The sequence below is a fragment of the Thalassophryne amazonica genome, chromosome 4 (assembly GCF_902500255.1).
Source record: "Thalassophryne amazonica chromosome 4, fThaAma1.1, whole genome shotgun sequence".
NCBI lineage: Eukaryota > Metazoa > Chordata > Actinopteri > Batrachoidiformes > Batrachoididae > Thalassophryne > Thalassophryne amazonica.
In genome coordinates, this window is record NC_047106.1 from 142,089,691 (window position 1) to 142,106,241 (window position 16,551).

General features: G+C 43.5%; 1 protein-coding gene across 1 annotated transcript in view; it reads left to right on the forward strand.

Moving 5' to 3' along the window:
- Positions 1 to 16,551, forward strand: part of ece2b (endothelin converting enzyme 2b) — a 144,807-nt gene that overhangs the window by 67,929 nt on the left and 60,327 nt on the right. Inside the window, exons 7-8 of the mRNA XM_034168696.1 lie at positions 7,639 to 7,704; positions 12,641 to 12,829. Of these exons, the coding sequence (XP_034024587.1) occupies positions 7,639 to 7,704; positions 12,641 to 12,829 (255 nt within the window). The remainder of the gene's footprint in view (positions 1 to 7,638; positions 7,705 to 12,640; positions 12,830 to 16,551) is intronic.

The window sequence follows — 16,551 nt, forward strand, 5'->3', positions numbered from 1 at the left end:
TCGTCGTGAATGTTATGGCCCACCCTTAACCCAGTCTCTAAGGGCGGGCGTTGTAGTTTAACCGTTTGGGGCAGTTTTTCTGTATATGCTCACATGAGCCACAGAAAAAACATTCCCGCGGGCCAGCCTCCGTTGTCTGTCATTGGATTTAACTTTGGCCCTGCTCGTGTCCATAGCTTTGTCAACAGGGGGAGCTGTTGCCACACGGAGCTCTCCGGCTGTGGAGCGTGGGGATGGCGGCACCCTTTTGGACCCCCGGCCATGTCCTTCGCCTCGCTCCCGACAATGTTCTTCCAACCGGTTGTCTAACCGTATGACCAGGTCGACAAGCCCGACAAAATCCCGCGGCTCATCCTTAGCCAGCAAGTGCTCCTTCAGGACTGGAGACAGTCCGTTTACGAAGGCGGTGCGGAGCGCAACGTTATTCCAGCCGGACCTCGCAGCCGCGATGCGGAAGTCGACTGCATAAGCGGCTGCGCTCCGACGCCCCTGTCTCATTGACAGCAGCACGCTTGAAGCGGTCTCGCCTCTATTGGGATGATCAAGCACCTGTTTAAACTCCCTTACAAACCCAGTGTATGTGGTTAAGAGCCGGGAATTTTGCTCCCAGAGCGCCGTAGCTCAGGTGCGTGCCTCTCCTCATAGCAGATTAATGACATAAGCTACCCGGCTAGCATCAGACGCGCGTACATTACGGGACGCTGTGCAAAGACGAGCGAACACTGCATTAAGAAGTCCGCGCACGTCTCAACACAGCCTCCGTACGGTTCCGGGGGGCTTATGTATGCTTCAGGGGACGGGGGGGTTCGTTGAACCACCACTGGAATGTCTGTATCTGGTGCTCGGTCAGCAGGAGGAGGAGCTGCAGCAGCGCCCTGCGGGCACGCTTCCACCCGGGCAGTGAGAGCCTCCATCCTCCGATTGAGAATCACATTCTGCTCGGTCACCAAGTCCAACCAAGCAGTGAAGGCGGTTAGGATTTGCTGTAGCTCACCTAACACACCTCCCGCCGACACCTGTGCACCCTGCGTTCCCATTGGTGGTTCATCCGATGGTTGACGCCCCTCGGGATCCATGACGCTGGCCGAGAAATCCTGTTGGGAAAGTGTCATGACACGGACCCACAACAGGGGGCGTAAATGAATGGACAATGGAATAGCCAAAAGTAACAATTTACTGTTGTGAAGTGCACAACGAGATACAAACAGTTACAGTTTTTTGGAGTTACACAATGTACAATGGTGACGTGTGGGCAGGCTCGAGGATAGAAGATGTCTGTCCAGAGAAGAGCCGGGTCCCACACGATTTCCACTGCCAACGGATCTGGAACACACCGGAGCCGCCAAGTCCTGGGTCCCCAGGTGGCCACCGTCTCTGGCTGTCAGATCTGGTACTGCTGGCAGGAAGCAGAGACAGTTAATGGTAGGTGTGTGTGCACACACCCAGTAAACACTCAGCAAAATAGTTCCATATGGAGGGCAGACACCTCCACCTCCAAACAACTACATGCAGGTCCTGACTCTACTTATCCTTAAGGAGAGAGATTCGTCGGCTCCTGAAGGTTCCACTATTCCAGCCTCCAGCTGTGGCACGGTCCAGGAACGCCTGCGAAATACTCAAACAATTGTGCAATCGGCACCAAACTTGCTGAGAGGTTTACCTGTGAGGTAGGCTGATTTCTCGGCAGCGAGGTGGAGTTGCTGCCCGGCTTTTATGGTGATTGTGATAATGATGAGGGACAGCTGTCATGTGGTGATGAGGAACAGCTGTCATCTCCAGCTGCTCCCGTGAGACGGCGCCCTCTCCTGCCTGAAGCCCGCCATTCAGGCAGGATGCCCTCTGGTGGTGGGCCAGCAGTACCTCCTCTTCTGGCGACCACACAACAATATCATTGATTTTAGGGTCAGTCAATAGGAAATATTAAAATCAGTCTCAACATTTCAGGAGTAATCTCCGCAGGTCAGATCCGACACCCTCTGTAAAAACATACAAAATCGCAGACAACTTCACACATTTAAGATATTTATTTAACTCTGGCAGGAGTTAAATAACAGGACATATCACAGTGAGCAATTTAATGATTACGACATTCAATGAGCTATGATTATATGACGTTCAGATAATTTGGTTTCGTAGCGACAGTTTTAGGAGTAAAATTCATCCTAATTTAGCAGGGAATTTACTTTGGTATTTATTAACTTGAGAGCAGATTAATGATGTTGGATAGAGTTAAATAAAGCCACTCTGTTTATCTGACATCATAGCCCAGTCTTACTTGAACGGTGCTGTGCAGATCGGTCTCCGTTGGCCAGATGCTGGAATCGTCTCCGTTCAGTCAACGCTCCGTCCGTCACACAGCTTTTTCAGGGACCTTGACAAAGAGGCTCTGCTGGTCACCCGCGCCCGGTTTCTTGGTTACCGGGGACGATTTCTGTTATTGTGCTGTGATTTTGCAGCGGTGGTTCAAGTCGCTGTTGAACGTCTCAGCTGACTTGGATGTTTTTTTTTCTCTGCAGTGCACTGTAGCCTGGACCGTCAGATTAAGGGTTGGAGCATCTTTATTCTCTATCAGAAATCAAAAATTCGACCACCAAGAATTCTGGGTAATGTAGTTTTTGGGTTTCTTTTCTCATTTTATATAGATAAATCAGCGTCTGTTCCTAAATTTCCGCTTTGAAACCAAGCAAATCCTGTAGGATACATCTTGTAACTGTTTTACCTGGAATTATATACCACACAAACACACGTGAAAAACACTAAATAAACGTTCCACAATGAACAGAGTATAACACATCAAGTATGATACTTTCATGCACGAGGTGAAAAGAGTCACATGTTTTCTTTTTTTTTTTTTTTTGTTACAACAATACAGTGACATTTTTCCTTTTAAATGTGGTTACACTTAAGTCTGCAAGAGTTGGTCACCTGCCCTTTCCCAAATCATCCAAAAGGGGTCACTCTTGTTCCATGGCTGGATTTTGTATTTATTTGCAGAAATGTGAAAAGCATAATACTGGGTCGATTTCAACCAAAGAAACTTTACTGTAATCAGTGGATTGATGGTAATCCTTCAGTGAGCTGTTTTCTTTTGAGTCTCATTGGAAATGCATCTTTTTAGGACTTTTGGTGAAGAAAGTATGTCTTTCTTCACCAAACCAGTTTTATTTGTTATTATCTATCGTCCACCTGGTCGTTACTGTGAGTTTCTCTGTGAATTTTCAGACCTTTTGTCTGACTTAGTGCTTAGCTCAGATAAGATAATTATAGTGGGCGATTTTAACATCCACACAGATGCTGAGAATGACAGCCTCAACACTGCATTTAATCTATTATTAGACTCTATTGGCTTTGCTCAAAAAGTAAATGAGTCCACCCACCACTTTAATCATATCTTAGATCTTGTTCTGACTTATGGTATGGAAATAGAACACTTAACAGTATTCCCTGAAAACTCCCTTCTGTCTGATCATTTCTTAATAACATTTACATTTACTCTGATGGACTACCCAGCAGTGGGGAATAAGTTTCATTACACTAGAAGTCTTTCAGAAAGCGCTGTAACTAGGTTTAAGGATATGATTCCTTCTTTATGTTCTCTAATGCCATATAACAACACAGTGCAGAGTAGCTACCTAAACTCTGTAAGGGAGATAGAGTATCTCGTTAATAGTTTTACATCCTCATTGAAGACAACTTTGGATGCTGTAGCTCCTCTGAAAAAGAGAGCTTTAAATCAGAAGTGTCTGACTCCGTGGTATAACTCACAAACTCGTACCTTAAAGCAGCTAACCCGTAAGTTGGAGAGGAAATGGCGTCTCACTAATTTAGAAGATCTTCACTTAGCCTGGAAAAAGAGTCTGTTGCTCTATAAAAAAGCCCTCCGTAAAGCTAGGACATCTTTCTACTCATCACTAATTGAAGAAAATAAGAACAACCCCAGGTTTCTTTTCAGCACTGTAGCCAGGCTGACAAAGAGTCAGAGCTCTATTGAGCTGAGTATTCCATTAACTTTAACTAGTAATGACTTCATGACTTTCTTTGCTAACAAAATTTTAACTATTAGAGAAAAAATTACTCATAACCATCCCAAAGACGTATCGTTATCTTTGGCTGCTTTCAGTGATGCCGGTATTTGGTTAGACTCTTTCTCTCCGATTGTTCTGTCTGAGTTATTTTCATTAGTTACTTCATCCAAACCATCAACATGTTTATTAGACCCCATTCCTACCAGGCTGCTCAAGGAAGCCCTACCATTATTTAATGCTTCGATCTTAAATATGATCAATCTATCTTTGTTAGTTGGCTATGTACCACAGGCTTTTAAGGTGGCAGTAATTAAACCATTACTTAAAAAGCCATCACTTGACCCAGCTATCTTAGCTAATTATAGGCCAATCTCCAACCTTCCTTTTCTCTCAAAAATTCTTGAAAGGGTAGTTGTAAAACAGCTAACTGATCATCTGCAGAGGAATGGTCTATTTGAAGAGTTTCAGTCAGGTTTTAGAATTCATCATAGTACAGAAACAGCATTAGTGAAGGTTACAAATTATCTTCTTATGGCCTCGGACAGTGGACTCATCTCTGTGCTTGTTCTGTTAGACCTCAGTGCTGCTTTTGATACTGTTGACCATAAAATTTTATTACAGAGATTAGAGCATGCCATAGGTATTAAAGGCACTGCGCTGCGGTGGTTTGAATCATATTTGTCTAATAGATTACAATTTGTTCATGTAAATGGGGAATCTTCTTCACAGACTAAAGTTAATTATGGAGTTCCACAAGGTTCTGTGCTAGGACCAATTTTATTCACTTTATATATGCTTCCCTTAGGCAGTATTATTAGACGGTATTGCTTAAATTTTCATTGTTACGCAGATGATACCCAGCTTTATCTATCCATGAAGCCAGAGGACACACACCAATTAGCTAAACTGCAGGATTGTCTTACAGACATAAAGACATGGATGACCTCTAATTTCCTGCTTTTAAACTCAGATAAAACTGAAGTTATTGTACTTGGCCCCACAAATCTTAGAAACATGGTGTCTAACCAGATCCTTACTCTGGATGGCATTACCCTGACCTCTAGTAATACTGTGAGAAATCTTGGAGTCATTTTTGATCAGGATATGTCATTCAAAGCGCATATTAAACAAATATGTAGGACTGCTTTTTTGCATTTACGCAATATCTCTAAAATCAGAAAGGTCTTGTCCCAGAGTGATGCTGAAAAACTAATTCATGCATTTATTTCCTCTAGGCTGGACTATTGTAATTCATTATTATCAGGTTGTCCTAAAAGTTCCCTAAAAAGCCTTCAGTTAATTCAAAATGCTGCAGCTAGAGTACTGACGGGGACTAGAAGGAGAGAGCATATCTCACCCATATTGGCCTCTCTTCATTGGCTTCCTGTTAATTCTAGAATAGAATTTAAAATTCTTCTTCTTACTTATAAGGTTTTGAATAATCAGGTCCCATCTTATCTTAGGGACCTCGTAGTACCATATCACCCCAATAGAGCGCTTCGCTCTCAGACTGCAGGCTTACTTGTAGTTCCTAGGGTTTGTAAGAGTAGAATGGGAGGCAGAGCCTTCAGCTTTCAGGCTCCTCTCCTGTGGAACCAGCTCCCAATTCAGATCAGGGAGACAGACACCCTCTCTACTTTTAAGATTAGGCTTAAAACTTTCCTTTTTGCTAAAGCTTATAGTTAGGGCTGGATCAGGTGACCCTGAACCATCCCTTAGTTATGCTGCTATAGACGTAGACTGCTGGGGGGTTCCCATGATGCACTGTTTCTTTCTCTTTTTGCTCTGTATGCACCACTCTGCATTTAATCATTAGTGATTGATCTCTGCTCCCCTCCACAGCATGTCTTTTTCCTGGTTCTCTCCCTCAGCCCCAACCAGTCCCAGCAGAAGACTGCCCCTCCCTGAGCCTGGTTCTGCTGGAGGTTTCTTCCTGTTAAAAGGGAGTTTTTCCTTCCCACTGTAGCCAAGTGCTTGCTCACAGGGGGTCGTTTTGACCGTTGGGGTTTTTCTGTAATTATTGTATGGCCTTGCCTTACAATATAAAGCGCCTTGGGGCAACTGTTTGTTGTGATTTGGCGCTATATAAAAAAAAATTGATTGATTGATTGATTTCTGTGGAAGGTTTTTTTTTTTATGTGAGAGGAGTTGGTACATCTGGTTTGGGGTCTTGATAAGATAATTCACAGCTCCGTGATGAATGCACTTTGGGGAGTCTTAAATCCTGATTAGTGGTGGGGGTTTATGACACTGAGCCATCCTGTGCCTGGCTGGAGCGTCTCCTCTTTGACACCTGGAGATATACCAGGCCTTGCTGTATGGAGTTTATCCTTTTTTTTTTTTTTTTTTTTTTTTTTTTCTTTGAAGAAACTTTCATAGCCTTTCCTTTGTTTGTGCAAACTTAAGATGTTGGTTGGTTGATCACAGCTTTCTGCTACATATAACAATTTACATTAAAATACAGGAAATGCTTCAGGCGTTTTTTTTTTGTTGTTGTTGTTGTTGGTATGTACATGCAATAAGATGCCACACAAATTATATTTGTTCTACTCAGAAAAACAATTCCTGTTCAATGCTCACCAGAAGCCACAAGAATTTTTACAGATATTCCACCTCAATATCCATGTGTATTTTTCCACTGATTCCTTGTTTTTGCAGCATTTTTATTGGTGTTGGTACAGACTGTCCTGACTGTGTTAGTGGCAAAAAAACAATAGAAATGGTGTTTTGCAGTTTGTGGTGGGGGGGGTGTAGGGTGAGAAGTTCGGTTGTCCGTGGGGAGCTCGGAGTAGAGTCGCTGCTCCTTCACATTGAAAGGAGCCAGCTGAGGTGGTTCGGGCATCTGGTAAGGATGCCCCCTGGGCACCTTCCAAGGGAGGTGTTCTAGGCACATCCGATGCACTGTGCAGATCTGTGTGCGTGTCGGTGGATCCACCTTCCCTGGTTTGTCCAGACCAGAACAATAAAGTCCAGCCCTCTCTCTCTTGCAGTAGAATGAGAAAATGAGTCATTTTTGCTGCGGGTGTCTGCAAAATGTGCAAATCTGAGCATATTATCCAGGAAAAAACTCACAGAAATTATCAATCATAATTCAAGTTATACTTGACCTATTAACACAATTTAAAAAGTGGTGTACAGGTTCAGTACACATTCAAACAGACTCAGAATGGAGCAGATTGTGTGCTACATCCACTTAATTGTCATGTGACTTTTGACACAGGTGTGTCAGTTGACTCCAGAGGGTTAAGTATTACCTGAATTGACTTCCTGATATCAAACTCATCCCATCTGCCCAGGATTAAACTCCGTAGTCTTTCAGTGTCATTCTCCATCATTGTGGTGTGTGCGACTGTGGTCTTTCTCAAAGCAAAGGTCACATGTTGACAGGGTCGTGTTGGGGCCTGAACACAGCATGTGTTGTGAGTGTGGTCGAAGTGATGTTCCTGTCTGACTGGCAACCAACCAGGGTTCCTTTGGTACCCTTCAGGTCACCAGCTCTCCAAAAAAAGGAAACCAACAAACTTCCATACACACAGATGAAACACACATGCACAAAACGACTGCATGAATCTGCTGATGAATTATTACTCACTTGTTGATCTTCTTGGCCTAGGTGGACCAATCGGGGCTCTTTCTGCCATCTCGGGACTATTACCTGAACAAAACAGCCAATGAGAAGGTGAGGATGCTTGCAGCAAGTTGTGTGTGTGTGTGTGTGTGTGTGTGTGTGTGTGTGTGTGTGTGTGTGTGTGTGTGTGTGTGTGTGTGTGTGTGTGTTGTGTGTGTGTGTGTGTGTGTGTGTGTGTGTGTGTGTGTGTGTGTGTGTGTGTGTGTGTTTGTCCTGTGGTCCAGTCAGAGGAGAGTAACCCTGTTTGGAATCTTAAAACACTGAAGAGAAGTTGCACAAACCAGCTCAGTGTAGTTGCATGAAACTAAAGTCTTACTCGCACAGTGATGGGTTGAGGAACTCTGAGTAACGGATTTCATATTATGATATCTCATTGTGTCCATTTCTGTCCTGTTCAAATCCTTTTCTTTCATTAAATGTGTTCCTTGTCAGCTGATGTCTGTTGGAAAGTTTTGTGTATGTTCAAAACTTTGAGTGGACATCAGCTTTCCCGGTGGTTACACATTTGTTTACCGATTTGACCTCTACTTGTTTAACTTGCCAATGGACATCTGGTCTGTGAGTGATCTGTTCACCTTCTGTTTGCGTTGTAAAACACTGCATACTCACATTCAGTGGTTTTTCAGTAATTCCATCAGAGCCACAAATCCACTGGAGACCAATTTGGTAATATATGACATGGGCCAAATTATTTTAGTCCATTCTCGGTTTACTCAATCTATCACCAAACTCATAACAAATTTTTATATATATATATATTTCGTGAGGGAAATCCCCCACTGAAGCTAAAACAGAAGATATTAGTTTTTTGTTTGTTTGTTAAGAAACTTATTTCCTGGGGGAAAAACACTTAAGCCAAACGCAGTCTTGCATAAAGTACCTCAGAGTGATACTTGAGTGAAAGTACAAGTGGCTTCCTATAAAATTACTTTGGTAGAAGTTAGTCTCCGTTAAAAATATTACTGGGGTAAACATCTTAAAGTATCTGAAATTTACTGTATTTAACTATCAAAGTAAATTTCTCATATATATTGTACTTTAAGTAAAAGTTAAATCCAAAACAAGTGGAGAGTAAAGTTGCGACATGAAGAGAAAGCCAGTGTGGTGTCTGGATAAACCAGCCCCTATAAAAGTCTGGATCCACCTCTGGAGGTGCAGTTGGTGTTGGTGACAGGATGAGTGAGCAACAGGTGGATGGATGTAGCTGTAAATAAAGTTGCCATTCTTTTTCCTGGAAGACCCACACACACTTTTCTGTTAAACACAACAGGCAGGCTCTTGTGAAACAGTCATTTGTAGCTACACAGTTGTGCCAAATTTAAGGGAAAAAAATGCAAGCGTCATCACCACCAGCCACTGCAAAGCAACCAAATGTGGCTCTCTGTGCACTCTTGAAACCAAAACATGGCGCTGCTTCTACGCACCGCAACCCCGCCAAAATTTCAAACAAAATAAATGAAACAAACCAGCCACACTATGTGTGCGCGCGTCGGCGTGTTGCACATTTGAAGGCCAAAGCGCAGATGGCCCCCTTTTCATCCTCTAGTCTCCGCTTCCTCAGCGGGGGCGCAGATTTTATTTATTCGTTTTTTTTGGGGTTTTTTTGGTCTTTTAAACTTGTTTTATATCAAACACGGCACTTGCAGGGGTGGAAGGTGGACCCCTCCGCTGTGGCTGTGGAGGACTGTATCTCTTCTCGCTACGGCGCACCGCTGCTTTCATCTCTGCAGGCAGGCATTGTCTGATCATATTTCTTCTACTTTTATGTTGTAGTAACGTGTAAAGAAGATGGTTCAGGGAAATGTATCGGAGTAAAAGTATACATTTTATTGAAGAAATGTAGTGAAGTAAAAGTGAAAGTCACCAGAGATGTAAATAATGAAATAAAGTACAGATATGTCAAAATTCTACTAAAGTACAGTAACAAAGTATTTCTACTTTGTAACACTGACCAAAAGTGAAGGTATTTTTAAAATAAATGTATGTCCTTAGTTTAAAAATTTCAAGCTAAATAAACGACATTTATAAACTGAAACTAAATTTAAGTGTATTTGTGTATGTATGTGTGCGTGTAAATAAACTGAACAATGAAAGTAAAGTTAAATTACAAAAAAATTATCCTGAAAATGGACAAACTGAACAAATACATCTGAAAGTAAAGCAGCACTGATGTTCAGTAAAAGAGAGGAAATGTATTAATAAGGATTGATTGATGTATTCAATGTTCAGCTAGGATTGTTTGCAGTTGAGATGAGATCAGACAGTCTTCATGGACTATGACTTTTGCAGATGACATTGTGATCTGTAGTGAGAGAGTAGAGAACAAGTTGAGTCCAGCCTGGAGAGGTGGAGATTTGCTCTGGAGAGGAGGAGAAAGAAAGTTAGTCGGAGCAAGACAGTCCATGTGTGTGAATGGGAGGGAGCCCAGTGGAATAGTGCAGTTACAAGGAGTAGAAGTGGTGAAAGTAGATGAGTTCAAATACTTGGGGTCAACTGTCCAAAGTAATGGAGAGTGTGGTAGAGAGGTGAAGAAGAGGGTGCAGGCAGGGTAGAGTGGGTGGAGAAAGGTGGCAGGAGTGATTTGTGACCAAAGAATATCTGTAAGAGTGAAGGGGAAAGTTCACAAGACAGTAGTGAGACCAGCTATGTTAGACAGCTTAGAGATGGTGGCACTAACAAAAAGACAGTCCAGATGTTGAGATTCTCTTTGGGAGTGATGAGAATGGACAGGATTAGTAATGAACATATCAGAGGGACAGCTCAAGTGGGACAATTTGGAGACCAAGTCAGAGATGTGAGACTGAGATGGCTTAGACATGTGCAGAGGAGGGACCTGGGGTATATAGGGAGAAGGATGCTGAGGATGGAGCCACCAGGCAGGAGGAGAAGAGGGAGGACAGACATTTATGGATGTGCTGAGGGAGGACATGCAGGTGGTTGGTGAGACAGAGGAAGACACAGAGGACAGGGTGAGCTGGAGATGATTGATCTGCTGTGGCGCCCCCTAATGGGAGCAGCTGAGAGAAGATTAACTGAAACAACAAACTACAGGCAAAACTAAACTGTAATTAATAATATACAGTAATTGTCTTTGCCGCTATCTGATGTTGCAGAACAATTTACCTTCTAAGTGTGCTGGACCAGTGGTACCCTGCCTGTGGTCCTCTGACTAAGCTGCACACCTTCCTGCTACGTCCAAAGCTGATTGAGCACGTGTCTGCCAGCTCGTGACTGGGTGATCTCACCTGAATCCATGTTTGGCAGGTTAAGCCTGGTTCACATGGCAGGATTTTAAAATTATTTGCAGGTTTCAAAAACCTGAGAGACCACACATGTGGAGATAAAAGAAACAGGTTTGGTCATCCAGTGTGTGGTGTTCAGCCACACGGTGAAGTCAACACACGAATACATTTCACACACAAACCATCCCAGGTCAGACAGGAAATTTTGCAAAATCTCTTGAGATTAACCCTCTGGGGCTGACGACGTTGTATACGACGGCTAAGACCAAGCTTTACTAAGTTCTAAATAACTTTTTAATGATATGAGATAGAAACTTACTGTGTTTTTTTTTGTTTTGTTTTTTTTGCTGAAAAGTTAACTCCGCAGACTTTCGAGCCAGCCTTCGGCCATCTTTGTACTCAGAGTAAACAGATGGAGATAGTTTGTGGACTATTTATAACAGAGTTAAAAGATGATAGAAAAAGAAAAGGTGTTCTTTAAAGGAGTGGAGACAGCACGACCACCAGACTTTTTGATAAGTCACAACAGCGGTTTTGATTTTATTTTCCGCTCCATGTGTCCGTCACATCGCTTTCTGATTGGCTGCACGTCACATTCAGCAGGCTGCATGCTCGTTTGTGGTCGGAGGACACCATACACACTGCAATATCGGGCTAAGACAATCCAACATGTTGAATATCCCGATTTGTGATTGGAGCGCTCCTGACGTCCTTCCGAGCAGATCAGAGCACTCTGAACACACCACACACGGCAGGAATATCTGCTAAGATTATTTTTAGTGTCATCACGATTGTCGGAAGGGGAAGATCGGGTCCGATATTGGCCTAAGTATTTTTGCCGTGTAAGCCACACTTTAAAGGTCCATGAGGACTAAGGCTGGTGCCAGAACACTGGCATGAGCATGTTTCATTTTTAACCTAACAGTAACAACTAAAAGTCATATTAGTCCTTACAATAACTAAGAACCACCATCAAGTTTTAAATGTTTCAGTTCAAACTGGATGAATTACAGTCTAAATCTGGCAGAATCAAAAATCCTGCTCAAATTGCCATGTGTCATGGATACTCATTATCAGATGTGGAAGCTGATAAAGTTTATGGGTTTGTTCAGGCATTTGGATCCTTTCTTTCTTTATTGTTTAGTTGATGAGGACAATGCACATTAATGAACAGATTTGTACATTTTCATGCCTTAGTGTAAATATGCCAGATTTGGCTAAAAGCTACTTTCAATCTGTAGTCCTCAGACACACAACGACAAACGATAATTACAATAAATAAATTAAAATGAAACATGAGATTATGTACAATACATCTCATGTGAGTTGACAGGTTTGATTGTTTTTGAACCATTTTTTAAGCTCATTTTTAAAAGCACTTAGGGTGGGACTGTCTCATATCCTTGTTGGAAGGTTGTTCGAGTTTGTACAACCCTTCACAAAGATGGTGTTTTGTCCTGTGGCAGTTCGTCTGAGGGGCACCTCACAGTCCCCTCTAAAAGCAGACCGAGTCCTGAGGTTAGGATCTCAATGTCTAATGAATTCCTCCAGAGGAGGAGGGGCTAGGCCATGGAGAGTACACCATTCTGGTGTTGTTTTTAGGCCTTAAAGCTGAAAGTGTCACTAGTGTTGCCGTGGAAGGCTTTGAAATACCAGCACACAGTTTCACTTTGACCAGTAGTAACAGGAGGACTCTGGTGCTCTGACGGTGTGAAGCAGCTGAATCCCTGCAGATGTGATTTCAGGTCTTGACTGCCTACTTGGACTACATGGTGGAGTTGGGGATGTTGTTGGGCGGCAATCAGAGCTCCACCCCCCTGCAGATGCAGCAGATTCTGGAGTTTGAGACAGTGTTGGCCAACATTACTGTGCCTCAGGACCAACGGCGTGATGAAGAAAAGATCTACCACAAAATCACCATTGCAGAACTTCAGGTAGGTTTAAGACCTACTCACTGATTTTTCTTCTTCTATTGATTCTACACTACTCACCAACAGAACTTTGCTGTCCAGTGATCAGTGAGAGTGGTGCTCATGTGATTGTTTGTGTTTCTTTGACTGTCTATAAGATCCTCAACATTATGGAATGGAGCTCCTTGAACATACATGATCTTGTTCAGCAAGATTGGGCTCAGTTTTCATGATCTAAATCCACCTCTGAGCATCTGTCCTCCAAATACACCTGTAATTCTATTGCTTTTTGACATCATTAGACTGTGTGTGTGTGTGTGTGTGTGTGTGTGTGTGTGTGTGTGTGTGTGTGTGTGTGTGTGTGTGTGTGTGTGTGTGTGTGTGTGTGTGTGTGTGTGTGTGTGTGTGTGTGTTGCTACCAGTCATTGCAGCTGTATACTTGGCAACACAGCCAGATCCTTCAAGTGTTGATAGAAGTTATGAGTCTAGTGCAACAGAATCAACCAAGAGACTGTCCAGAACTTGGATCCCATTCCATAAGGAGTGTATAGTATGTGTCCTCTGCAGAAAGCCCAGAATGCAGTGCACTCTAAACTACTGGTGGGATCATGTGACTTTGAAGCTGACCTGGTAGGTGTTCTCCCTCTTCTGGTCTTTTCAGAGGGAACAAGACATGTTCTGCTTGTTGAACTCATGATGCCTTGAGAAAAAATTGAGGAGTCTTATGAGCGAAATAAGCCCCAATACAAACGGCTACATGCTGATTCTGAGGACAAAAGCTGGGAATGCCATGTCTTACCGCTCGCAGTAGGATGCTGTGGTTTCATTGGCCGGTCAGTGGTATCCTTTGACTTTGTCCCAATTCAGCAGCTGCACATTTCTAAGGCTGTAGTTGTTGGTCATTTGCCTTGTAAGGGGATTGACTGAAATCAAATTAATAACTTGGGGTATTGTATTTGAAACTTTTTAAGAGGTCAAGAATCTAGATTTAACGCCCAGCTCTGAATCGCATGTGCACAACAGTCAACATACGTCATCATGACATCAGACAGCAGGGAAGGTGCTGTTTAATACGTGGTGGTGCTGAAATGACTACAGTCTTTTTTGTTGTTGTTGTTGTAGTAAAGTCAAGAGTGCAGCCCGACATGATAAACCTTAAGGCAAGAAGAGATGATAATAAAATGAAGCCTATAACATGTGAAGACAGAAGAGAGATGTTATTGTTTTGTTTTTGACACTTTATCACTTTATTTAAAGCTCTTCAGACCAAACAGCAACAGTGTAACATGTGAAAAACACAGACCCCCCCCCCTCCAATAAAACTGGTTCACAGGGAAGGGGCGTGGCAACCCACCACAGTCAGATTACTAAAATACTCCAAGTTCCATGGGAAAAATATTTGGCTCAGTGAAGGGTGTATTGTGAGTTGTGCACTGAGCAGAATCCTCTGTTACATCCCCAATGTCCAGCTCCCAGGCTCGCGAGTTTTCAGTGGAGAGGATTGCGAAGCCGCTCAGTGGAGCTCCTCAGGTATGTCTGGATCATTTATAACTTGGAAAAACATCTCTGCTGATGTTACTGTCACTGGCAACAACAAAAGCAAGTGCAGCGGCCCGGGTCCGGACTCGTCGGTGGGCTGCTGGCCGTGCTGGAAAATCCAAAATGATCTAATTTAGTCAGCTTTGCTCTTTTATCTTCTTTCTTTTCTGTTATTTATGTTTGTAGGAAGACATTTTTACCACAAGGTCTTTGGTGTTACTTGTTGTCATAAATCTCATGTCATTGGTTGACATGAAGGAACTGTATAGTTTACCCAGAATTCATCACTGCATAGTATCTTGTGAAATACACCAACAGTAATTTCTTCATTGTAAATTCAGCCTATTGTTCATTAAAAAAACACACCATTTTGGAATATATTGAGCTTAACTTTTTCACCAGTTGGGAAACAATGACAGAGAGGTTTGCTATCAGGTAATGAATCAGCTGTGTGTCGTACTATGCGACGCGTGCGTAAAAGTGTGATTCACTGTGATAATGTAAGTTAGTTAGTGAAAGGAGAATGGACAGTGAGTCCGTGTTTCTGTGCTCTGACTGGGTCTGAACCCCTGTACATATTTGTGGAGGATCCTGCCCCTGGAGGCCAGGCGGTATACTGGTCTGGAGTTCATTATGAATGCATCCCATTTAGTGTTCCTGAAGGGGGCAATATTTCTATATATTTCAGAGAAGCTGGATAAATACCAGATTAGATTATTTTATGATGACCAGGTTATCGAAGAACAAGTGAAAACAGATTTAGAGATTAGTGTGGAGACAGTCAAGGGAACACTTCAAAGATTTGAGTTCTCGTATTAGTTCACGGCTCTCAGGGCAGGTTAGAAGTTTAAAGTTACTGGACTTCCTGTTCCACGCTGATGGAGAGGTGTCCATAGTGTCCTTCAGAGGCCCTGTTGGTGCTTATCTCCGGATTCTGTAGCATCATGCGGATGGGATGCCAGTCCATCACAGGTTACTGCCCCAGCCGACACCGGTACTCCTTTCCATCTGGGTGACCTGAGACGATGCAAATTAAGTGTCTCATCCAAGGACACAGACAGGTAGCATGATACCTGGTCTACATATCGGCAGCCCAGCTTCTGATCCACTCACCTACCTGCTCCACGTCCACTGTGTGGAGTGTCATGATATTTTGTCCTGAAAGAAGTCTGGAAACCATGAGGTTTGTTTGATTAAATCGGGTGGGAGTGGCCTATGATCCAGTCGGATTAATACGTTTGTGAGTGGTATGACATCTTTTGATTAGTAATGTTAGAAGAAGAGCCTTTATTTTCATTGTACATATACATACAACAAAACTTGTCCTCTGCATTTGATCATCCTAATGTGACCGCAGGACCTTTGTGGCCGGGACGGCGGTGGGATCCAACCCAGATGGCTCGCACTAAAGACCATTCCTCTACCAGGCCAGCCAAAGGGGAATTCCCCGTTAGCCAAGTTAGCAGGAACGTCTTTTGAATCAGGACCCGGGACCTTCATCCTGCTATATGTAGCGGAATGAAGGTCCGTCCGTGTTCGATCCCACCGCCGTCCTGGACACAAAGGTCCTGCGGTCACAATCTGGTGTCACGAACAGGATGTGGGTAGTCACAGAACATGCTTCAATGCACCTGTGACTTTGGGATGAAGTCAAAAATGGTGGGGAGATATGTAGCGGGATGAAGGTCTCGGGTCCTGATTGAAAAGTCGTTCCCGCTAGCTTGGCTAAGGCGGGATTTCCCATTTGGCTGACCTGGTAGGGGAATGGTCTTTAGTGCAAGCCATCTGGGTTCGATCCCACCACCGTCCTGGCCACAAAGGTCCTGCGGTCACACTAATTACAGTTACACAATCCAACCACTAGGGGCAGCGTGCAGCCACAGTCTGGTGCCAGGGAACCAATCCCAGTTGTAGAGACGCTGCCTCGGTCAGGGGCAGAGAAAGGACCAGACCCTAAATAAGCATGTTTTTGATTGTAAGAGGAAACTTACACAGACACGAGGGAACATGCAAAGTCCACACAGAATGGACCAGGAGGGAAGCGATCCCACAACCTTCTTGCTGTGAGGCACCACTGCTAACCACTAAGTCACCGTGAGCCTGCGTGGGGTGACTTACCTCATTTTTAGAGGTTTGAGTCCTTTGTTTTCATATTTCACATGTCATCACAGGGAGGTGTGATGTGTTTTGGTGGAACCATCACCGAA